The 24,137-nt window shown below is 39.6% G+C and overlaps 3 protein-coding genes across 13 annotated transcripts in view; 1 reads left to right on the forward strand and 2 right to left on the reverse strand.

Moving 5' to 3' along the window:
* Positions 1 to 313: 313 nt before the first annotated feature.
* Positions 314 to 3,249, forward strand: cgasa (cyclic GMP-AMP synthase a). Its single transcript, XM_051419693.1, has 5 exons — positions 314 to 1,152; positions 1,306 to 1,519; positions 1,748 to 2,005; positions 2,460 to 2,559; positions 2,713 to 3,249. The coding sequence occupies exons 1-5, from the start codon at positions 358 to 360 to the stop codon at positions 3,041 to 3,043; spliced, it is 1,698 nt and encodes a 565-aa protein (XP_051275653.1). The 5' UTR covers positions 314 to 357; the 3' UTR covers positions 3,044 to 3,249.
* Positions 3,250 to 4,179: 930 nt separating this feature from the next.
* Positions 4,180 to 14,105, reverse strand: ddx43 (DEAD (Asp-Glu-Ala-Asp) box polypeptide 43). Its single transcript, XM_051419677.1, has 17 exons — positions 13,751 to 14,105; positions 13,382 to 13,437; positions 11,851 to 11,968; positions 10,926 to 11,114; positions 10,575 to 10,656; positions 9,672 to 9,831; positions 7,844 to 7,962; positions 7,571 to 7,681; positions 7,132 to 7,273; positions 6,733 to 6,833; positions 6,208 to 6,295; positions 5,823 to 5,950; positions 5,584 to 5,693; positions 5,313 to 5,451; positions 5,121 to 5,208; positions 4,699 to 4,887; positions 4,180 to 4,493 (listed from the first exon to the last, which is right to left on the reverse strand). Exons 1-16 carry the CDS (start codon positions 14,079 to 14,081, stop codon positions 4,714 to 4,716), a joined length of 2,136 nt encoding a protein of 711 aa, XP_051275637.1. The 5' UTR covers positions 14,082 to 14,105; the 3' UTR covers positions 4,180 to 4,493; positions 4,699 to 4,713.
* Positions 14,106 to 14,488: 383 nt separating this feature from the next.
* kcnq5a (potassium voltage-gated channel, KQT-like subfamily, member 5a) overlaps positions 14,489 to 24,137 on the reverse strand; it is a 98,433-nt gene continuing 88,784 nt past the window's right edge. For 5 of the 11 annotated variants that reach the window (XM_051420294.1, XM_051420295.1, XM_051420298.1 and 2 more), the window contains 5 exons: positions 23,658 to 23,789; positions 23,192 to 23,308; positions 20,926 to 21,039; positions 19,414 to 19,540; positions 14,489 to 19,109 (listed from right to left, as the gene is read on the reverse strand). In XM_051420294.1, the coding sequence (XP_051276254.1) occupies positions 18,033 to 19,109; positions 19,414 to 19,540; positions 20,926 to 21,039; positions 23,192 to 23,308; positions 23,658 to 23,789 (1,567 nt within the window). In that variant the 3' untranslated portion in view covers positions 14,489 to 18,032. The remainder of the gene's footprint in view (positions 19,110 to 19,413; positions 19,541 to 20,925; positions 21,040 to 23,191; positions 23,309 to 23,657; positions 23,790 to 24,137) is intronic. The other 6 variants (XM_051420310.1, XM_051420326.1, XM_051420318.1 and 3 more) reach the window with 3 other exon arrangements.

The raw sequence follows: 24,137 nt of genomic DNA on the forward strand, positions 1-24,137 counted from the left end.
AAATACATCTGATCCCGCTCTGTCACAAGCACAAGTCTCTCATAACTAAATGCACGCTTTCTTCTGCGCGGTGATACATAGAAAGAAAATAGTTCCTACATCAAATGCCTCACAAGGTCTCTGGATTATCTCGAGTAATCAGCACTATGCGGTTGTTTTTTTGCACTTCGAGCACCACAAGCCTAGAGGCATCTTGCTCCATTATATTCGAGGGAAGGCAGACATCTCTACAGCAGTTATCTCCAATACTCAGCAACTCACAGTCTGTCCCTTTAAAGGGGCGTGTTCTCATAACTTACCGGAAACTTTTTAAGTGTGACTCCAACAAAGCATTTTCATTTTTCTCATTGGACCATCATGACTGGTAGAGGTAGACCACGCAAGGCAAAGAGCCCTGACAATAAGTGTGCCAAGGGTAAACCTACACCTGAGAAAACAAAACAAACATCTCTGCCTGGATGTCCAGGAAAAGGCTTTACAGAGGAAAGACAAAATGGCACCATAAAGGAACAGAAACCAAGAGAGCAAAAAAAGTCAAACCACACTGAGGATAAGCCATCTGTACATAAAACACCGAAAGAAAAGACTAAAAAACAATTAACAGAGGAGCAAAGGACACCTACAGCGGCTCTACTTGATGCAAAAGCCAAAACCTGTGCTGGCAGGGCTAAAACAACAAAACAATCTGCAGAGAAGACACAGACAGCGACACCAAAGGACACCACAAAGCCCACCAAAGCTAAAACATGTGGGAAAAAGACCAAATCACAAGACGGATTGTCAGAGAAGATGACAAATATGAAGCCAGAGACACCAAAGGAGACTCTAAAGACCACCGAAGCAAAAATGCTTGGTGGCAAGGCAAAAGCACCAGCAGAATTTACAGAGGAGACAACAAAGATGCAGCCAAAGGCACCAAAGGACACCGCAAAAGCTTGTGTACGAGACAAGTGTGAAGACAAAGCTGCAGTGGACTCTGTGCTCCATATTACTCTGGAAAAATTAAAGATTAGGAAGAATGACAGATCAGATGCGGCAGAAGTCATCAATAAAGTAATAGAAAATATCACAAGGCATTTGAAACAGAACACTCAATGCTTTAAAGAAGTAGAAGACCCACTACGTACCGGAAGTTACTATGAAAATCTAAAGGTATGTCACTTCAGTTCCCTCAAACAAGTACTTGGTTCCATCATGTCTTAAGGAAAGGGTTAGTGGTCAACACAGTATGGTACTTTGAACAATTATTTTGGAATTATTGTATAATTCCTGGTGTATTACACAGTGATGTTTTTGTGTATACAGATTTCGAATCCTGATGAATTTGATGTCATGCTGCCCATTCCTGTTGACCGAGTGGACATCAAACCATTTGGAGCTGATGGGGCCTTTTACAGTGTGGCATTAAAACGTGGCAAAAGTCCCCTGGAAAAATTTCAAGAGACAAGCACTTTATCTGCCAGTGAAATGCTCGAGGAGTTCAGGAAAGAAGTGAAGACAAGTGTCAAGCAATTCACAGGTGAGTACGAAGATTAGCACTTTTTAAATGTTGGGATATAATCATTGTGGAGACTAAATACCCTTATACTAAAGTCCTTTTTCAGATGGTGCTGTTTGTTCACTGCCTTCAGTCGCATGTATATTCATAAATTATTACACTACATTACATTAACCTTGTATTGTGGCCATATGTCAATGTCCAATGAACACAGAACATTTAGATTGTGTTTCTTGTTTGCTCTTTCAGAATGGGAGGTGACAAAAAAGAAAAAAGGCTGCCCTGCAGTGACTCTGATCACAACAGTAAAATCAATCACCATTTCACTGGATGTTGTTCTCTGTATCATGGTTAAATCCAGCTGGCCACCTTTCACCAAAGAAGGCCTTAAGATAGAGGGCTGGCTGGGAACCAAAGTAAAGCAGGATTACAAGCGAAAGGCATATTATCTTGTCCCCAAATATTATGGCAGCGGTAAAGCGGAACAAGATGGGATCCTTGCTAAGGGTAAGTCTAACTTCTCTCAGTTGGTGAACCAAATCAGATTCTGATTTATAGAAATGAAAACACTGTTATATCAACGCTTAAGGATATATGATTTAAGGATATATAATTAAGGATATACAGTATTATGAGAAAACTCAATTCTGAGCAGCTATAGAAGGTAGTTTGGTCATGTACTGTATAAACAAACACCATGTAAGTTATCACAGATAAGATATGTCACAAGTTGCCTGATACTGTAGCTTATTATTTTATGACAAGTTCCTCGCATTTCAAATAATTGTGTCCTTTCATGGGTGCAGGCAGAGTACATACTACATTTACTCTGTGGTAATTTCACATGTTACAAAAACAGTTTTGTGGCTTTCACATCAGTGGTTTCATGAATGAAGACTAGAGAAAAGGGAAACTTCAAGTTCCTGTACCTATTGAGTATTTTGTCCTCTATAACGCACAGATATTTGGCGGGTTTCATTCTCCCACATTGAGAAAGCTATAATGAAGAACCACGGATCGGAGAAGACATGCTGTGAAAAAGGCGGAACTTCCTGCTGCAGGTTAGATTTTAACAAAAACTTTTTTTTTCCCTTTTATAGAATTACACATTCCCTCACATACAAAATAGAAATAAACTTAAAATAACACTTTCTGTATGTATGTTTGGAAATAACCATACAATTGCTGTCCTGTTCCTTTCTCTTTACATACAGAAAGAACTGTCTGAAGCTCCTAAAGCACCTTCTCAGTCTGCTGAAAGAAGAGGAGTCTTCATTTGACAAGTTCTACTCCTACCATGCCAAGACCACACTCTTACATGCCTGCTGCTCCAGAACTAAAGACACTGAGTGGAAAGCCTCAAGTCTGAGCCACTGTTTTCAGCTGCTCCTGCAGGACTTTGTAGGACATTTGGAAGATGGTGTACTCAACAACTTCTTCATTCCAACTCAGAACCTGCTCTCCGATCCTGGCCAGAAGAGGTGCAGTAGTCTGGCTCAACGTATCAAAGAGGAATGTGACAAGGGCTTTCCTATTTTCAAGTGACGAACCATAGCGTGAAACATCCTTGAGAAACTGGGCCACTGAACCCAAAGAAAACATGGCATCAATATAACAATTTTATTCTTGTGTTTATCCAGTTCATTCTTATCTAAACCTATTTTAAAATATTTATTACTGAATTTGACTTTTATATGTATATACTTTGTAACATCATTGTGCTAAATAAAATTATAATATACCACAGGAAACACATATTGTCATTGTCAATCACAAGGCCTTTCTGTGTCTGTGTCGCCCAAGTGTGAAATTTGCACCTAATGGAAAACATCATGGAACTCTAGTTAGTTCTGCTCTTTTCCTTTCAGTTCATTAAGCCAGAACAACTGACTACTCTTGGTAGCATATGTACCTTGAAATGACATCTTACCTAAAGGTTGAAGGCATCCATAGATGAGAGAAGCTGATGAACCTGAAAGCCAACCCAATCTGCAATTTAAATTATGAAAAGTAAAATGAATGTCCGATTTATAATAGCTTACATTAATTTCAGTGGAGAATGCAAAACATGTAGACTGTGCTGGTTGAGACTTTACATATTTGGGATTTTGCATTATGTGCAACAATTGTGTAAAATCAATTTATTACAAAGCAGGTTCCAAGTATCTTATCAATAACATTAATGTTAGAATAAATACCACGGGGCACCCTGGCAGCTCACCTGGTAGAGCTGGCGCCACATGTACCAGTGCGAGTCTGTGACTTGAACCCCCATGGCTGCTGTAGCAGACCAGTGGCCCCTTGCTATTATGTCATTCCCTCGCTCTCCCTCTCTTTCCTGTTTATCTTAAGCTGTCCTGTCAATAAAAAGAAAGATTACTGTGAAATATACAGTTTTTATGGGAACCCACAGCTGTGTGGTTTCAGTTCCTGCTTATCGTTTCCCCCCACATTTCATTGTAAATCTTACATGGACAGCAATGCAAAGTAACGTCCTGTCAATGTCATTGAAGAACTGACCATCTATATTTATAACAATAAAACATTTACCGCTGCAATCTTCCAGGAACATTTTCCCTATGTTTGTGGAAATATGGAAATAATGCAAAGCAGATCTAATTCTCAGGATATCACACAGTAAAAATGAAAGTTACCAAGCCAATAAACTATACACTGTCACGTCTCTTTAAAAGGAGAATTTATTATACAGATTTCTTTCTGCCCAAATCAAGAAATTGCATAACAAAATACAAAATATTCAGAGTGACACTAAGCACTGCCGTGGTTGATGAGTTACAGACAGAACACTGTCAAAATTGCAATTTAAACATTTTTAAAACAGGGCCACAACATAATGAGGTGCAACTTCCTCTAAATGACAATAGATGATAATCCAGCAAAACACAAACAAACAAAAAAAAATTTCACTCAAAAAAAAAAGAAAAGTACATTCAAAAGTAATTACAACACAGGAGGTCTCAGATCCTTTTCCACCCTATTGAGAAGGAAAAAGTGTAAAAAAAAATGAACATTAGTCCTTAATTATTACTCAATCAGAAAATCCGACAAATAAATGTATTTCATTATTGTCTATTTATGCTTGCAGATTGTCTTATTGACTGTTTATGTCAAAAACTGTGGACAAAAAAATTTGCTTTTGTAGACCTGTGCAGGAAAGCTTGTGGTATGTGTAGACTTACATGGACAATTATGCATTAGAATCCCCAGTTTTGGCCACGATCCCTGCCTCCTCTCCCTCCACCATCTCTCCTCCCCCATCCACCTCCTCCTCCTCCTCGTCCCTGTCCTCCTCTTGGATCAGACATCTCCTTCTCACTCTTGTGCTTCTCGTATCTCTCTGCCATAAGCACCAGCTCCTCAGGGACCTCCTGCAGCAGAATTCACAAAGATTACATTTACTACGGTTTGCTAGATGCTAGGGAACAAGATTTTCATTAAACAAGCCGTTTTGTGATAATACTTTCTATGAAGTGAAATCCACTTTATCCCGCTGTACTGTAGTTTATTCTTTAACAATATCATTTCTATTGGTCAGCCTGATGCCTTATATTCCTATTTATACTTTAAATGAACGTCCCGTCCTGCTTTTTATCCTGCTAACCTGTCCTGCTCGCTCCAGGATATGAATCAGCTCAGGGGCCATTCTCCAGTTTTCTCTTGTTACCAGGGTAACAGCTGCACCTGAGCGTCTGGAACAGAAATGCATCAACATCATAAACTAACTCAAGAACGGCCAGACACAGGCAGTCATTTTCAATCATGTGACCATGCGGAGAACGCAGAACACCCTTACCCTGCTCTGCCAGTGCGACCCACGCGATGGACATACTCTTCTATGTTACGTGGGAAGTCATAGTTAAAGACATGTGTTATATCATGGACATCCAACCCTCTAGATGCCAAGTCTGTGGCCACCAGGATACGAACTCGACCTGGAAAAAGATAAACAGCTGAGGTAGCTCAATGGCTTCAAGGTAGCAGCACCACATACACACAGAGTTGAGTGTCCCCTGTTAGAGGAATGAAAAATCTTTTAAAACCCCATTTTCCTTCCTGTTACATACTCTCTTTAAAGTCCTTGAGGGCTTCTTCACGGTCACACTGCTCACGATCACCATGAAGACTTTGCACAGCCAAACCCTGCAGACACATGTCACTGGACAGGTCATCAGCCCTGAGATTGCATGCAAAAGTAAGCATGGATTATTCTGTGGGTTTTTAGCTTCAACAACCCAAGACTGCTGCTGAATACCAATTTACGCCTTCATTTTTAAGCCATGTTAGTGACTAACTCTCCACTCACACAAGCTTCTTCCCAACAAAGATGAGGACTTTATCCTGGGGCAGCATGTTTCTGATGAAGTCAAACACGTAGGACTTTTTCTCCTCTTCGTGGACGATCAGCACCGTTTGCTGCACTGTGTTAACCGCCTGGGAACCAGAGAAACACAGGGCGCATTTAAAAATGTATTCCAGACAGGAGCACCACCTGAAAGTCATTTCTTAAGAGCTGTTAAAAGGTCAAAGGTCAATAACAAAGAAATTGTTTAGCTGTTTTTGTAGCAGAGAAACAAGAACTTTGCATTTTGCTCCTATTTTCAGGTTGGACAAAAGTGGAAAACATACAAACAGCAAAGCACACAGACAACACACCCAGTAAATTATTGACTGTATTCATTCCCACTTACTGCTAAGTCCAGAGTGCCCACATAAACCATTATGGGATTCTTTAGGTAGGATTTGGACAATCGTCTCACACCAGTGGGCCAGGTGGCACTGAAACATGAAGTTAAAAATGGAGAAAAAGAGTTAATTTTCAATTCTATATTGTGCAACCAACACCATTTCAAAGAAAACCTCCATAGCCCTTCTTTAAGGAATTTATTATTTAAAAAGTCTAATTTATAATATGATCTTCCTTGCCTTCATGAAAATGTGGATGAATACAAACTTGTGATATAGATTATATAACTTTCTGTTTAGACAATGCTAATTTTTTTAGCTCTGTGAAACATATTCCCTCAGTTCATTAATATACAAATTGTATATATTATATATGTAATTGTAAAATTTCCATGTGGAAGAAACACTGACCAACAGCTTTCATGCTTGGTGTCTGCAATGTAAATGCTTTCTCTCTTGGCTGAATTGAGTCCTGTTCATTAACTATGTTTGTTAACGTTTGTTTTAAAATACTATTATGTGACTTATACCTGGTCATGACAGTCTGACGGTCTGGGCGGATGTCCAGGAGAATCTTCATAATCTGGGGTTCAAAGCCCATATCTAGCATACGATCAGCCTCGTCCAGCACCTTTTGCCAATGATCAGAGCAGCTATTTAAAACGACCTACCTGTACTCCCACACATGACATTTTGTGTTTGTGTGAACACCTGTACAATTTCATAAATAAAGTAAGGCACTGAGATTGTTATTTTTACGAGTGTGATTGACAGTGGGGTAAAGCGATCCCTCAAATGTACAAATATTGTAAGGCACTTTGAAAAAAAAAAAATGTGACGATAAAATGGAAAAGCTTATTTTGTGGACAATGTTCACACTCAAACATTCAATGCTTCTCACATAACAAACATGCACAAAAACAGCTGACCAAGTAGGTGATGGAGCGAAGACTGATGAGCTCATTCATCTGTAGATCATTTAGTCGGCCTGGTGTAGCGATCACTATGTCCACTCCACTCTTTACCAGGTTGATCTGGCCTCTCCTATCCCCTCCGCCATAGATACAGATACTGAGAGAAGGTAAAGAAGGAACAGTCACGGTCATGTCACCTCTACATCGCAATTAATTATTGATGCTAACAGGCTGGACACACTGCCCACGTGAGCAGTGCGTGACGGCTGCCTCACTGAACTCCTGAACAGACACGTTTCTGTTGCTGTGCTGCCAGCCCTATCTTTCTACAATGAGGTTGTCTTTGATAAATGCAATACAAAAGAATCCTGGTTAATAAATGGATGGAAGGAGAGAGTGTGTCTAGGCCATAAGCTAATCTTTAATGACTTATGATAATAGAAGACTGCTGTACCTTTTGTAGCTCTTATAGCGGTACTTTTTGCACTCTGTTTCAATCTGCAGGGCCAGCTCTCTGGTGGGAGTCAGCACCAACATGCCTGGACCACCCTGCTCATCCCTAGGTCTATCAAGGAAGGAAGGACAAAAAGACAGAAAAGACTAGTAAGCACAATTGCACACACAGATGAAAGAAATAAAAAGAAACCGTACTTTCACGGACATCACAGCACAACATCAGACATACCGATGCCTAAAAAGGAAAGTAAGCAACAGGTCCTGTACTCACACAGGCTGACCATCCATGTGGATGAACCCTGGCAGCAGGTAGGCCAGGGTTTTCCCTGTTCCTGTCTGAGCAATTGCAATCAGGTCCTCCCCACTCAGCAACACCGGCCACGCCTGAGACTGGTGAAGAGACAGGCAAAATGATTAAAACTACAAACTTACACAAAACTTAGTAACCTAGACTAGCCAATTAATTACTCTGAAAATATACCGTGTTTAATGTAGATTACACTCATCTCACTTTTGGAAAGGAAGAAACCAAACAATCAATATGAATCTCACATCTCATGTGCATTAATTACAGAACTGTCAGGGCACATCTTGCATGCCTAACTTAGCACAAGATATGAGGCAGGGGGAAAAGGCTAGACTGGCTCAATTTAAAGCTAAAATTGGGCTACCAAGGCCCCCAAAGCACTAGTATTTACACAATATACCTTGTTTGTTTAACCTGTTCATAAAAAGAAATAAGAGAACAATTTATGATTTTGTTGGAGCCATTTTCTGATGAACAAAAGACAGACACAGCAACAGAAGACCTGACAATGTACCAAACTGGTTAGCACAGATACCAATCTAACAGCATCACACCAGCAGGTATAAGAAGACACACAGGCGTAGACCAGGTGGGGTAACAGCAGCTTCACAGCTACACGATTAAAGCGTGTTTGTTTGAAACTATTATTGCATCATACAGTGCTGGCTGAACTACTTGAAAGCACGAGCCAGTAATATTGCATTCCATCTGACCAAGCCTCTTATTGTAAAAGAAGGTAAAATTGAGAAAGGAGATTATGTAGTTTCATTTTGACGTGCACCATGCTCCTTGTTTGAATTCTGCACTGACACAACCATAGGGAGCCATATTCTCGGTCTAAGAAACGTTACAAACAAAATAAACATGTACGTCTATGTGCAACAAGGACAACTGTGTAGGATTTAGTGGCATCTAGCGGTGTAGTTGCAGAGTGCAACTCCCTCGCTTCACCTTCCAAGTGTGTACGAGAAACTTCAATGGCTGCAAAACACAAACAGACGTATTTAGAGGCACTGTTTGGTTTGTCTGTTCTGGGCTACTGTAGAAACATGGGGGTTTAACGTGGCAGCCCATAGAAGGCTCATTCTAAGGTAACAAAAACACAACAATTCTTATTTCCAGATGATTATAAACTAATGAAAATATAGTTATGTATATTATATTCCATTTCTGCCAATAGATCCTACTAAAGGTTACACACTGGACCAGTAACCTAAGCAAGTTAAAAACCACAGGAAACACTGAATAATTATTTTAACTAAAAGGTTAGGTTCAATTAAAGAGATAGTTGATGTACAAAAGTATGAATGAAATTTGTTTTGGCTCAGTTCTCAACATACTGAGTCACCTAAGATGGGGTTTCATATGATTAAAGAAAAATATGACAAATGTCCTTTCATTTCTGCTTTTTGGGGAGACTACAAGCATAGAGCAACAAACAAAGGCTAAATATTTCCTGTAAAGGCTGCCGGTAATGTGGGTATTTCCAAATATGGATTTTTTCAGAATCACGGTGATTACCCATTGCAACAGACAATGAACTGGACGGGTTACTACAGGTGCATCTGTCAATATCTAACCACACACAGTATATACACACGGAAAGTTTTGTTTCAAAATAAGATGAAAATTTTTCGAAATAGTAATTTAACAACACATTTTACAGGAAAGAAGGTAATATATTTTCCCATCACTGGGATTGGGTTCCTTTGATTCTAGTATAATCAGAAGTAATACTTAAAAGTATGTAAGTTTCAAAATAAATATATTTGCCCAGGTGCCAGGCTCATACCTGGATAGGGGTTGGTTTGACAAAACCAACTCGTTCAATATTTTCCATGATCTCTGGATAAAGCTCAAAGGCCTCCAGAAAAGTGCGACAGGGATTGGGAATCGGCCGCTTCTCCCCCTCCTCCTTCAAGTCGTCCACAAAGATATTGTTATTTTCCTTCCTATGGAAAAATATTTTAGAAACAAGAATATTGTAGAAGTGGCTGAAAGGGTAAGATGGTTGATTCCAAACCACACTACTGTGGCTAATATGTAATACGTTTAGCTGTAGATGTTGTATTTGAGAGACCACATTTGGTTCAAATGATACTGTATTCCAAACACCACATGATAGTTGGAGAAAGAATACTTTCAATTTCAAAATCCAAACCATTTTCAATGTTAAATCCATTTAAATAACAGGAGTTTGTTCCAGACTAACACAGTTTCATAATTTAAGGACCTATAGATCAGGGCTCAACACAACTGTGGCCTTTTTGTCCTGCACTACTAAATTTGGCCCACTACTAACTACTATTTCTGTATTCCACAGCAACACTGAATCTCTCACTCTTATTTGAGGCCCTGAAGTTTCCGAACCACAGATGAATTCCAAGACAAGCAGACTTATAGGTGTCTACAAGACAAATTTGCGCACTGTGTACTGCAAGTATTACAGCCAGACCTCAGATAGCACATGAAGAGATGGATAAATGGTGCCCCCTATTTGTCTGAGGCTGTAATGGAAAACAATACAGACAACAAAACATGCAGGGAAAAGTGTTGGTGGGAGAAATTCTCAGCAAAAGTGGGAGGTTTTAGGTTTCACAAAAAGCCATAAATACATTTTTGAAATCATAATTTTTGATGTGTATACTTATTGTACCCACAGGGTACAAGATGTGATGAATAATGCCAGACTTACCTCCATTCAATGACTTCCTCTGCTGTGAGCATGGATACACTCTCTGCCTCAACATAAAACTTCTTCTTCATCGGTGGGAGGTCTGAAGGAAGTTGCAAATATTACAGAAATAGTTTAAAACCATGGACGAGGACTTCATTCTTGCAAATAACTAGTCTAATCAAGCTAATAACAATAAATAATAACAATAAACAAGAGCAAAGAAAAAGGGAATTCTTATTAGTGGTCAAATTAGTAACTGTACGCCTTTATATAAAGCATGCTACAGTAGGGCCAAGACAATGAAAACCATATTAATTTTCAAACACTTGTGGACTGCAGTCTATGTAGTAACAATATACGAGCCCTCACCACTCCACTTGAGTTCAGCATACTTGTCCTTGTTCTCCCGGATGGCGTTCCAGTCTATGGATACACGGGCCGGGGCTGTATTTGCAACCTGTAATTCTGCTGAAGACCATACAGAGGCTTTGCTTACTCCCCTATCGCCTCTGTAGTCTCCATCAGGACCTCCTCCATAGTCTCCCCCCTTACGGGGACCTGAGAAACAACAGTATGCAGTATGGAGTAGTAGTTGGTTTTCTTAATGAAAAAACTTTCAATATTTCTGCCTCTCTTCATTTTCCCTCGTTTTGTCGCGTTTATTTTATTTTTCCGCTTCAGTTAGTCAGCTCTTCTGGCGCTCAGGTCGCGCGCAACTTTTAAACACACGCAACGTGTGGTGAACAGGACCACAGCCAATCAGAGGCAAAGACCCGCCGAGCTCTGTCTCTTATTGGTTTAGAACACGATATGATCCTACCATGAGTGTGTGAGTTCGGTCACCGGAGAACACAGAGAGATAATGCGCTTGCGAAATAAATGTATGTTTTGACTCGGGCAGCGTCAGCGCGACCAAGAAAAATTATTAGTCGCACTCTTAAAAATGTTGGTTGCAATTGCGACTTGGTACTGAAGTATCAGTTCTCGTGACATCCTTAATTTGCAGGGCATAAAATTAACACCAGCCACATGCTGGTAGATTTGCATCACTTAACAAGCAAAAATGTATTTTATTCACTAGGGCCCTAGATAAATAACAAAAAAATTTTTTAACTTTAACTGATGTATAGCGTTAAATGGGAAGGTTAGGTCCCTTCATGGATACAAAAGGAGATAATAATAAAGTGTTAAATGTGACCACATCAATGCAATGAGGCTCATGCCTGAAGACACCCGACTGCCAGGAATTATTCTAGGATCAAGATCTACATTTTCTATAAAAATTACTTAATACCATTGTAAAATCGAGAGTTGCCATCTGCCAGTAGGTCTTCAATCATCTCCTTGGCCTTCTGCTGGGCAGCTGAGGGCCCAAAGATGACCACCTCACCTTCATAGTCCCCCTTGTTTATCTAAAAAACAGCAGAGTTAAAAACGGGGAATAATATAACATTATAACCACAGTCCTGGTCCATCCAAAACACATCACTATAACCTGAACTAGTTGAATTCTGAAGATGATTTACAGTCATTTTATAGCTTATTTAAGTATTTCTGGTTTCTGGTCTACATTGTCTTGAATAAGTCTCGACACTCTTTAGACTTGAAACTGAAATGGCTCTGGTCTTGGAATAGGACTACAGAGGTTTCTAATGAATAAAGAAATACATCCGAAGGCTGAATTTTTGTTTATGTGGCAGGCAGTGAAGGAAAACTGCAGCCAAAGAAGAACTTTACCAGCAAAAGCCTGCAGTCTGCTTTCTTGTTCCTTCCTCAGACCCGAGAACGAACGTCGGTCCTCCAAGTAAGGGATAAAACCCTGATGAGATGTCAATTATCCAGAATGAATGCCGAGTGGACGCCGTGGAGGCAATTAATTCCTGATTATGGACGCTCTCGCTTATATTATAGTCACTTGCCAAAGGAATAACAATTAAGACCATTCATTCATATTTATATTTTCATGTGTTTTAAAATCAAAATCTCCTTTTTCACAAGCCATAATTGTTTCCCTGGTAACACCTGAGGGTTTGACTAACACCCATCCCATATGGTTTCTATGCAATGGAGAACTACTCCAGTAAATAGGACAAACCTTAGATACAACTTGGCAATGGGAGATATTTCTAGTCGTCTCCTCTCATAGAGCCTTTTGGCTCAGCCATGAGCCAGAAAGCTAACGTCATGCTAGCAAGACTTAAAAGTTATAACTCTGCATATGGTTGACAAACAGTAAATATAATGTGACAGTACGTTTTAACAACAAGACTAACTAGCTATCCAGCCATGTCACTATCCCCAAATCAATAAAGATTTTAACAAACGAATGAAGGTTTGCTGTCAGCTGCAGCCTAAGTAGCGAGTTGAAAAGCGAATTAATCTAGAACAATGGCCATTATATAATGCCAACAAAATCAATGTACAACTCTATTCAATAAGAAAATTCAGGCATATGTTAACAGCAGGATGCTTCAAAACTATACTATGTAACTTTTTCCTCCACCTTCACAAAAGCACAAACATTATTCCACAACAGACACACTGACATGGCTGCCTGCAAAAGTGTCTGAAGACATGTTTATGGCTGATATATAGTGGCAGATACCAATTATTTTAAAAAGTAATGTCAGGAATTAATGGACACCCTGCAGCCAATCAGAACCGAGTATTCAGGCAGACCACGTCCACATGGCATAAAAAGAAGGATTTAGGAACAAGAAAGCAGTGTGCAGGCACTTTCCCACATTTAAGTACATATTATGGCTGCCAAGCACCAGTTATTTATTTCTGAATGTGCCCTACTAGTTTGACACTAGTCAACTTGCCTTGATTCTTGCACCGGTGCTCTCTTGAAGTTCACGGATTTTGGCTCCTCCACGACCTTAAACAGGATTAAAAAATACTAAATGCATATAAAATATCTTCATCGCCTGGTAACACAGTGTTAACACAAGTACTATAAGCTAATGCTGTAAGTACAGGACATACCTACACACTAGATAACATAAACAGCTTATGGAAGGCAGCATGGAGATTAGAGGTGAAGCTATCAAACCAAGCTAAGTTAACATATTTTGTTGATTTAACGTTAGCATAACTACCTAATTAACAGCGTCGTCACATTAAACGTAACTAACAAAGTCTGCAAAGTGTTAGTAGTCTTCGAAACTGAAGTTACTGCTCTAGAAACCTACCTATTACCCTCCCAACTGAAGCATTTTCCACAGTGAAAGTCACAGGCGGGGAAGAGTCTGAGTCTTCATCGCCAAAGGTCCGTCGTCCCGAGCTCCGGGGAAACGTAACGTTACGGCCTTCACCTGCACCTCTCCGACTTCTGAACTCCAATTCCTCGCCGCTACGATCAGCTCTGCCCCCTCTTGCGCCTCCAAACGTGGTTCTGTTTCTCACGCCGAAAAATACATTTTCCCTTTGGCGGTCATCCCATGGCAATTTCCGTTCAGTCGGAGCTGATTTAGTAGTAGGCTTACGGATAGTAACTTCGTCTTCCTCTTCCCAGTCAGACATTTTAAATTTGGCTCCCCTCCTACCAGCTAGCTGACCCTAACCGCAATTAACTGTCAAGCTGTCAATCAAGACTATGTCGCATTCACTTCCTCCCCGTAAACTCAGACTTTCGAATTTAATTTAATTTAAGATTTAGATTAATATCGTTTTCATGAATATGGAATGTAATTAATAAAAATCTAACTTTCTAAATATACCATAAAAAGGTGGCGACTTTTGTCAAATTCAACACTTAGATGCCATTTTTTAATAGAATACCATACTTTTTACATTCATTGTCCATCACCCTGAATATATAAAATCCTAATTTTAAAAAGGCAACACGACATTCTGTGATCTTTTTACGCCAAACTTACTTTCACCTTGACATTTAAATAGCTAATAAAAAAACACAAAAATCAAAACAGTTTAGTTAATCTGTACTTTATTAATGAATAATAAAATTATTTTTGCATTTCTCATCCAGAGAACATAATGTGCACTTTAATAAATTAATTTCAAAGAAATAATAATGTTAACATTATCAAGCTTTAAGGCCAGTTGTGTAATAAATTACTGTTCAAGCAGTAGAGAAATGGTATTATTAACCATCCAAGCCTTAAAGTCTGTGGCTAAAGCTACATGACTTAAGTGAACTGGATGCCTAACCCAAAATGAGCAATGTGATTTCTACTACAGTATGCTATGGGTTGTCGGTAAGACCTTCATAGCCCTGTGAAGAAAAATGAAATGAAAGAATTTCCATGTACAGGAAAGGCACCCTGAAGCAATTTACAGATTGCAAAAAAATAGCATGTTTAATGAGGGGAATAATCCACCCAATGTCCCATGGGCTTTCCTCATTATTCAGTTTTTGTTCAATGTCTTGCTCCAAAGTAATTAACCATTTTGACTGGCCTCTTTTCATATGTAGAAAAACTCAATCAATAACTACAAATATATTCCAATATTAAGCATTAAACTACCATGTCACATTTTCAGGCTCCTCAAACTCACCATTAACAACTGTGCTTTCATTACGATAATACATGTCATCATACCACAACAACTCCTGCATGGGCTGTAGAATATTTCAAAATCAATCTACAACTGTTTACAATTGTCATTCGTTAGAGGATAATACTTGTTATAGACTACTACAGAGTGTTAATTTGCTAATCAATGCACTTACTCACCATTCAAAACAAAGGGAATATAACTGGAAAATAATGATGAATAAAGGTTGTCATTAACACATTAAAATACATTTTTAAGACTGCTGTGACTGAATACTCTTTAAGACGTAAACATGCAAAAAACAAATCACAATGGCTAACACAAATTAAGATGGCTGACACAGTTTTGTGCATAATTATCATTCAAGAGCAGTCAATCCATCTACAAGCAGGATGGCAATGAAAACAATGCTATCAAGTTAGGACAGTGTCATTTAAGAGACACACTAATTTTTATAATACTGCCAGCGAAAGCATATAACTTCTTGATCTGAATATGGACTCAATGCTCCAAACTATAAATGTGTCCACTTGAGTATTCTTTAGATTATTACAACAACCATGAATGGTTAAATATTGTAATTTTGACTGATGTGGTGATGAGGAATTGCATGCACATTGTCCTGGTAAGTTATACATAATTTTTGGGGGGGCAGCAAGAGAGGTTAAAAAGGCCAAACATAAGACACATTTTAGTCTCAGTCTCAGATGAGACTGAGTTAGTCTCCTGCCAATGTTTCCTGAAGCACATTGCTCTGGATAGGAGCATCAGCTGAATGCTGAAAGTCACAGAAAATATCAATTAGGCTTTTGTTTTGAGATTACAGGACACTCTTTTGTCATCTTTTTCCCTCTCTCTCCTATTTAATTACGTGAACATGTTATATTTTTGACAGTGTCAACAGCAGAATGGACACATAGATAAAGTAAGAACATGCATACAACAGTGCATGTACAGTATCTCGTTATTATGGGTTCCTCGGGTGAATTTAAGCTAATCTGCTATGTTATAAATGGAGTCTATGCATTGCACATTTCACCCTGTAACACCACACTACACCTAGGGTTGGGAATAAGGTCAGTCCAGCAGCCTTCAATCATTATTAATACACATGGTGCAACCAGCACCCAGTGAAAAGATAGGTTTGTCAAAAAATCATTAAATGACCGAATTATATTTGTCATAAAAGTTTATAGTAAGTATATAAGTACTTTGAAATTAGTTCAAATTAGATTACTTCCTTTTTGTTAAAGGTTTGGAGGAAACATTACTTTAACATGCAGAAGGACATCCAGGCCACCATTAAGTGTGTGACTACTCTTGACTTTAAGTATTGCAACAGCTTAGGCATGCAGCATCTCATGCTTGGCTGGACAAGCCTACTGCGATTCAGCATTCAGACCTTTAACCATCAACCTATACAAAGAGTGGGACACTTGTGTTGAACGATTGCTGAAAGGCCATTTTTCCAATAGGTTTTTCTGCATCCAAACTCACTGACAACTTGTTGATGAAACTAAGCAATCATATAAAGATTAAAGCAGCAACAAGAAACTTTCATTTTGTGTTGATTCTGGCAGCCCCTGTGGACAGAAGTGGTAGTGTTTCCACAGTCTTGTTTCATTTATTTCAAGGGGAACAAGACTGAATCTAACCTGGTGGCAGGCATAAAGAATAATCATATCGAAATGGCCAATTTTCTTGCTGATGGTCTTGTTTTCTTGTGTAGGTAATATAGAGGCATCAGTATGAAATTTAGACTGTTTCATGACAGGTTACAAACTCCTTGTAGTAGGTTTAACTATTGTTTCTGTGGTTGTAGATGGTACATGCTAAGGATTTGACCTTTAACTTTTTTTTCATAACTCTATAGCTATTCCAATTACACCAGGCCTCACCCATTATTCTCCTTTCATTATTTTTTTTTGGAAACAGTCCATGCAGTGATATATATGAAAGCATAAGTAAAAGATGACATTGTACATTGCCAAAGACAGACATTGAATAAGGAGAGTGAGTGACTCTCCCCAAAGTACACGGTGATTGTGGCAGTTGTATGTGTCAGTGTGTTTCTTTGTGTGTGAAAGAGTGTGTATGTACCTGTTTGTACTGGTTTCACCACATGTTAAGAAGTGGTTGACCTATAGTTTCCAGTGGCTGGTTTGAGGTTCAACAACACGTGACTTTTGAAGCTTGTAACTACTTCTCTTCTGATTTTATTCACACATTTATTTGTTGAGTTTGGCACAAGTCAAAAGAGCCAATATCAATACCTTTTCATTTCTACAATAAAAAGTTACACTCCTGCTTATTTCAGTGATGAGCCCAAACTTGGGTCTTTGGTGTGGGTTTAGGTTCTGACTAAGTTACTTAACTGTTGGACTGCTGGAAATTACCTTGAAAAGAAAGCTAACAGTTATTTTTGTGATGAACTAAATTGTTTGATTTGCTTCTACACTCTGATGTCTATTAAGAAGGTGTCAGATTGCAGGCTCAGATATCTTGTTAACATTCTTTCCTTGTTCTTCATTTCAAACAAACCTATTGTATTAATATATGATATTTAAAAATGACCTTTTTTGTATAAACAAATCTGAATATCTTTAGACAAAGACCAAAGCAAATTCTCTTAAAGGAAGGTTATTTGTGTATTGTTTGTGTATTTTGTCTTATATGAATATGCCCACCTTCATACATATTTTATACGTCATTATACTTTCTTTTTCTTTTCTTTTTTAGTAGTTTTAGTACACCATAGAAATTATATATCATAATAAAACCTGTATGAAAGTGGACTTCATCATGTTAGACAAAATCTAAAAACATTGTATGTCCATATACAAGGCATTGATTGGACATTTGCAACATAATCTGTATAGTGTCCTGTAAAAATACTTAAAAAGTGGCTTTCCCAACAATGGTTTGTACATACAGTATGTGAGCGTGTATGTGTGGTTATGCCAGCTGTATGTGTGGAGGCTGACTGAGAAACTCTGAGTTTCCCTTGGTGTGAGGCGCAGCCTCCTCCACAGACTGTAGAAGGTCTGAGGGGTCACCAGGTCCCTGGGACAGGAAGTCAAAATGTTCATCTGCTGGCTCTAGTTTGCACTCACTAATGAAGAGTTCTGCTCCATCCCAGTTGCTAAGGTCACCGTGGGCATTGCCACGTTCGCTACTGTTGCTGCTGCTGCTGTTGTTGAGTGCTGAGGAGAGACCGGGAGCCTGGTTGGTCGAAGGCTGGCTGAGATTGTGCACAGAGAGCGATTTTCCAAGACTACCTCCCCAGCCTGAAGGCGTCCCATCTGGGCTAGATGAGAGCAGCAGCAGGGGGTTAACCTCCATGCTCATGTGCCTCCTCCAAACCCCCTCAGATTTCAAGCCAGGCTCCTCCCGTAGCTGCACCCTTTCCTGGGCAGGACCTGCCTCACTGTCCCCTACTTGGTCAGCATCTACACTGGATCCAACAACAACAGAGGGGCCCAGGCTCTCCTCATCCTCTGCCACTCCACCTGTCATATCATCTGGGATGGGGTCAGCGGGGCATCGGAGGTGGACCATAGGGGGCAACCGGAGGGTAAAACCCCCTGTTGAGGAAGGTGGGGGCGGCAGGTCAGGGAAGTGTGCTCTTTTGGAGGTACAATTGGGGGTGACCAACGTTGGGTAGGGGCTATCAGGAGGCAGCAGTGGTGATGGGGAGAGTGAAGCTGTGGACGGGGGGTAGGATGGAGGTGCTGAGTCTGGGGGACCGTCATCATCGGCCGGTGCCAGAATGAGCCGCAGGCCTCTCGGGTTGGCGCTAAGAGAACGGCGTAAGCGCCTGTTGTTATCTCCTTCACCTCCAACCAGATCGCCTCCCTGGGGAGAGGGGAGATCCCTGCCGATGATGGACGTCTGGTAGTCTGAGTTGTGGTGCTGGTGGTTGTCCAGCTCGAACAGGGGCAGGGAGGACAGGGTGAGTGCTGAGGAGCCTTTCTGTAGGACTTGGCGGTAAACGTCCAGCAAAGAGTCCAACTTTGATTCAATAGAAGTAACCTGGGACCAAGAGAAATGAAGAAGAGTGTGAGAACATGGAGGGAGGCAAAACAGGAAGCAAGAGAGAGAAACTTAAGAGGGAATGTTAAGCAATTTATGACCTCAGTCATTTTCCCGTAACATTGATTTGTTGTTTCCAAAACAGATGTTAGACTAACCCTAACCCCAGAAAGTGAGTTTTGAAAGCCAGATATGTCCTGAGTCACCGGTATTGATCAACAGCCCAGATCAGCTCCTTGCGTCTTAACATGGGGCAACACAATCTTGCACATTCATTTTCAAAGAATAATCTTCCCTGACTCACCTGTCTCTCCACCTTACACACCCGTCCCAGCATGCTCATGCCCTCCAGAGAATCTCCATCTGGGTGCAGTTTGTCCCTCATTTTCTTATCCACAGGAATTTGGCCTTTTCCAAGAATCTGATCCACCCTGATACACACACACACATACACTGGTGTTAACATGTTACAAAATGATGGTATTGTAATATAAGTAGACTGGAGCTTCATTTCAGGTTATCCCAAGTAAGGCAACAAACCTAAAGCAGCAGTAGGATGTTAAGATTAGGGTTAGTAAAACACACCACACATGGCATGGCTGCATCTGTGCTCTCAAATGAAAACACTGTATCTCCAAAATTGTCAGTTTCTCAGGAAACAAGAAAAACAGCATTTTCAGATTGGATTTCATGCAGTCTGTAGTTTACATGGAGTTCACAGGCTCTTGAACTTTAAGTATAAAAATTGTCAATGTATAAAATTAATTAATTAATAAAAAAACCATCATGCACCCAAAAGAAATCCCATGTTCAATGACAATATGAGCTCTATAGCTTTAAAAATACAGTATGTACAAAGCAAAGATCATATTGTTGCTGTTAGGTGAAAACCTGCTATCTCAAGCTTGACAATGCATTTGTGAGTATAAATAAATTAGTCAGTTTTAGTGTTACGCAGAAAATGCTTACACAATCCTTCCAGCTGAAAAATATCAATACTGACGTTACACGGTTATTACACAACAACACTGAGCAGTGTGAAAGTACATCACAAGCTACTTAGTTCATTAATTTCACTTTCCATTCCAAGAAGAAGCAGGAAGCATACATTTATATTTTCTCTATGTTTTAAGACATTTAAATACATTGATGCTAAATGCAGTGCTGCATTCAAATGACCAGTGAATCTGTAGCCAGATTAATGTTGTAATAATGCTGTAATAACGTTGAATTAGTGAAGTTAACCAAGTTTGTTAATTACTAACATGCATCTAACAAGGAGAGGCCAGCACTCAGAAAATACCACACAAACTATTTTGTTTTATCTGCCACAAAAATCTATGAATTAATTGGAAGACAACAGCACACAAGTTAGCAACATTTACAACAAAAGCATTTCCCCTTTCTGGTGAAGGGAAAAAGGAAGTATGGAACTATGGATGGGATCTAACGTAACGATAGGCATGATATTTTTGGGCTTGTGTGTGTGTAATGACGTCAGGACACATTTTCAAGATGTGTGTGTCAAATCTGGTTAATTAAGACTTCACCTAGAATAAAAGTTTTTTTGTTAGGTTAATACTTATATATGCCTTTCACTTTCAAAATCCTGTTTGTGTGACTGTCTAGCAGTTATTGCACTAATGCAAACTACAACCATCTGGCACCATAAGAAAGTTAATACAAATGTTGCATTTCATGTTTCACGATCAGTCAGGTACTTCTGGGGACTGCAAGGGACCCTAATGGTCAGCGCAGGGGCAACTAATCGGATTCTACTGTAGGTAAAAATCAAATTAAGTGAAATAAAAGTAACCCTGAGTCAGGGAGCTTCTTCCTGTTGTCGCTGTAATAATAGTGCAGGGCAGGAGAGGACATGTTCCTGGGTCGGCTACTCAAGCTGGGACCAGAGCGTGCTGCACTGGCCACTCTGGAGACAGGAGAAAGACTGGGTCAGATACAGATACTCTCTCTCTCTCTCTCTCTCTCTCTCTCTCTCTCTCTCTCTTTCTCTCTCTCTCACACACACACACACACACACACACACACACACACACACACACAACAACACCAAAGCGTGAAGCACAGGTGGACAAATCCATTCCTGATTGACAATAAATAACAATGGCATGTAGATAAACACAAAGGATGAGAGGGAAGAGTATACTAAAAATGTCTGACATTTTAGAAGCTGATATTTGCATTCTTCAGTATTTTGAGTCTAAATAATTTTCAATTTCGTTAGATTGATTAAATTAGTCTTACTCCCACTACATCTGTATTCATCTCAAGGCAAAACAGTTTATAAAAGACCATTTAGACCATGATGTGACACTAATAAACACTGATTATCACAATAAAGAGAAAACCCAGGTGAGCTTACATAGCTCTTAAGCAAGTTTAAAGAACCAGTGTGAAGGATTTAGTGGCATCTAGTGGTGAAGTTGCAGACTGCAACTTACTGAACACTGCTCGCATCTGTATTTGACGACCTGGGAATGAGAAGAAGCTGTGAGGTGTGTAGGAGAAACTATGTTGACCGCGAAACTCACAAAAAAAGAAACATGGTGGTTCAACATGGCTGACTCCATGGGAGGCGACCTGCAGTGCCTGTAAACCCGACACCTGATAAAAACTTCTCATTCTAAGGTAAAAAAACAATTCCTATAGTCAGGTGACTATACACTAAAAACCTATGAGCATACTATATTCAATTTCTGCCAATAGAGTCCCCTCAATGTTACGCCTCACCTAATGTATGGTAAAGAAAGTCACTTGCTTTTAAATAAAGTGAAACATTAAGGGTTACATTAATTCATACAGACAACCAACATAATGGAAGTCTAGTAACAATGCTGGTGAGAGACAGTAACATCACTCAGGTTGTCTGTGTGTATCTACAGCCTTTGTCCACAACAACATTCATATACAGAAAACAAGCACTATGTTATTCCCCAGGAGTACTACTGACAACACTGGCATCACCTAAGTCACTGCTATTCATTCAGCACAACAAAATACAAGATGACACTCATTACCAAGAGCTAAAAACAAACTTCTTTTTGAAAAATATATAAAAATCCCAATCCATAACTGTGTGACAGTGCCCCCTGCTTTTTCCAAATTAAGTGATTTTGAAAGAAGAACTGAAAGCCTTTATATATGGTGTGAAGCTGCCAAACGAAATAGGAACAGTTGGATTTTGAATGAAAGTATGAATGATGATGAACAAGACTTCCTGCATATAATGATAAATGGACTTTTATGTGTTCAAATAAATTCTGGATTGGGGCTTTTACATAAGGACAAAATAGATACCCTGCTTCTCACTGAACAGCGTCTTGTCTACAGTTGCCTACAGGATGTTGTAGTTAGTTGAGGTCCTCAAGGTGCCCAAATCAGGATTATCACATGGTTTCCAGTGTGAGTAAAGTGTTAAAGTGTTAAAATATTGTATATTACTTACTACTAATAGAATAAGAATGATGTGATAAAGGATTACTTCCTTAGTAGAAAAAGACTGTTGGCCATGTGCTTGATCCTTAATGCATATGATTGAGGCTCAGACCACGGAAGTTATTTTCCACCTACAATGTTAGGATGGAGTTTAAAACTTAAGGTGTTTTTTTTTTCATGCACAGTTTTGTCCATAATCCATTGCTTGTGCTCCTTGATGACCTCTACAGCCACACCTGGGTCAAGCAGCCAATTTGGTAAATGTTCTCTTAAGCGGGCAGTTAAACAGGACTATGGTCCCTTGAAATCTTTCTCAAACGATGGTAATGAACACTGTCAGTTTGCCTTATTCTTGCTTGAAATGCTTTCTGCGACCGGGTTATGCTTGAAGAAGCTCCACAAGAATAAGAAGCAGAGAAAGCTTACGAGGTGTGTGAGACAGTTGGCACAGAGTTACATTTCTTTACACCATGTTGAGTTAAGCTATTTATGTGTAAGGGATTTTCTGATAGATGCAAAAGCATTTGAATGCACGCTGCTTGACCCGGGTGTGACAACATCAAGGTCTGGGTATGTTAGTGGGGGAAGCAGTTGGCGAGCAGAAATCAGGACGGGGCAGGTCTAACCCCGGTGAAGACTGTTTCCTCCGGGCCTGGCTGTAATATAAATGCAGGGAGGGAGAGGAAAAGGTCTTGACGCGGCTGCTGACAGGCCTTGGAGGGGGACCCACTACAGTGTCTAGTCTGGGAGAGAGAGGGGGCACACATGTACATATACAGTACATACACATACACTGGGTTAAAAAAAGACATGGTTGGAAATTAGATGAAAGTAAAAGTGGGTTAATTTCATTTCAAACGATTGTGGGACTAGTAGGAACTGCAGAAACATTGGCGACAACATCCACCTACTATGCAAGTCCTTAGTAAAGAGTAAAAAAATGTATAAAGAACTATTAACAGATGTCATTGAAAATAATAAACGTGTAGATAACAGCAAATTCACATAATAAAAAAGGATTTTTAGACAGACCAGTTGTCAGACCAGTTACGTGTGTGTATGTGTGTTGTGTGTGTGTGTGTGTGTCCTGACCTAGTTTGAAGACTCTTAATCCGACAGAGCATGTCCAGGTGTCCTGCAGAGTACTGCTCTATGACATCCTTCACATCATACGGGCGCAATGTCTCCTTAAACTTCTTTTTTGCCACATGGAACTTCATGATCCTATACACACAAAAACAAACACACAAAAAGTATAAAGACAGACACAGAGAGGGAGAGGAATAGTAAAGTGAGAAACAAAGTCAAAAGAGGCTTAAACAATAAGTATGTAATTACTACAAACAACCACTAGATGGTAGCAGCCACTTTGGGAAATCCACTGGACGATTGTTGTTATCTTTTTTTAGGAGTGTGATAAAGAAAACATTATTAAAATCTCAAATACCTCAAGGAGTATCCAACAGGAAACCAAAGTTCCCTGGTTTTCTTGTCAAATCAATAGCAACCAAAATGAATGACTTAGAAACTTGAGTGTAATCCTTTATCTCCTTCTATTTGTTGAAGTACTGC

The sequence above is a fragment of the Dicentrarchus labrax genome, unplaced genomic scaffold, assembly GCF_905237075.1.
Source record: "Dicentrarchus labrax unplaced genomic scaffold, dlabrax2021, whole genome shotgun sequence".
Taxonomy (NCBI): Eukaryota; Metazoa; Chordata; class Actinopteri; family Moronidae; genus Dicentrarchus; species Dicentrarchus labrax.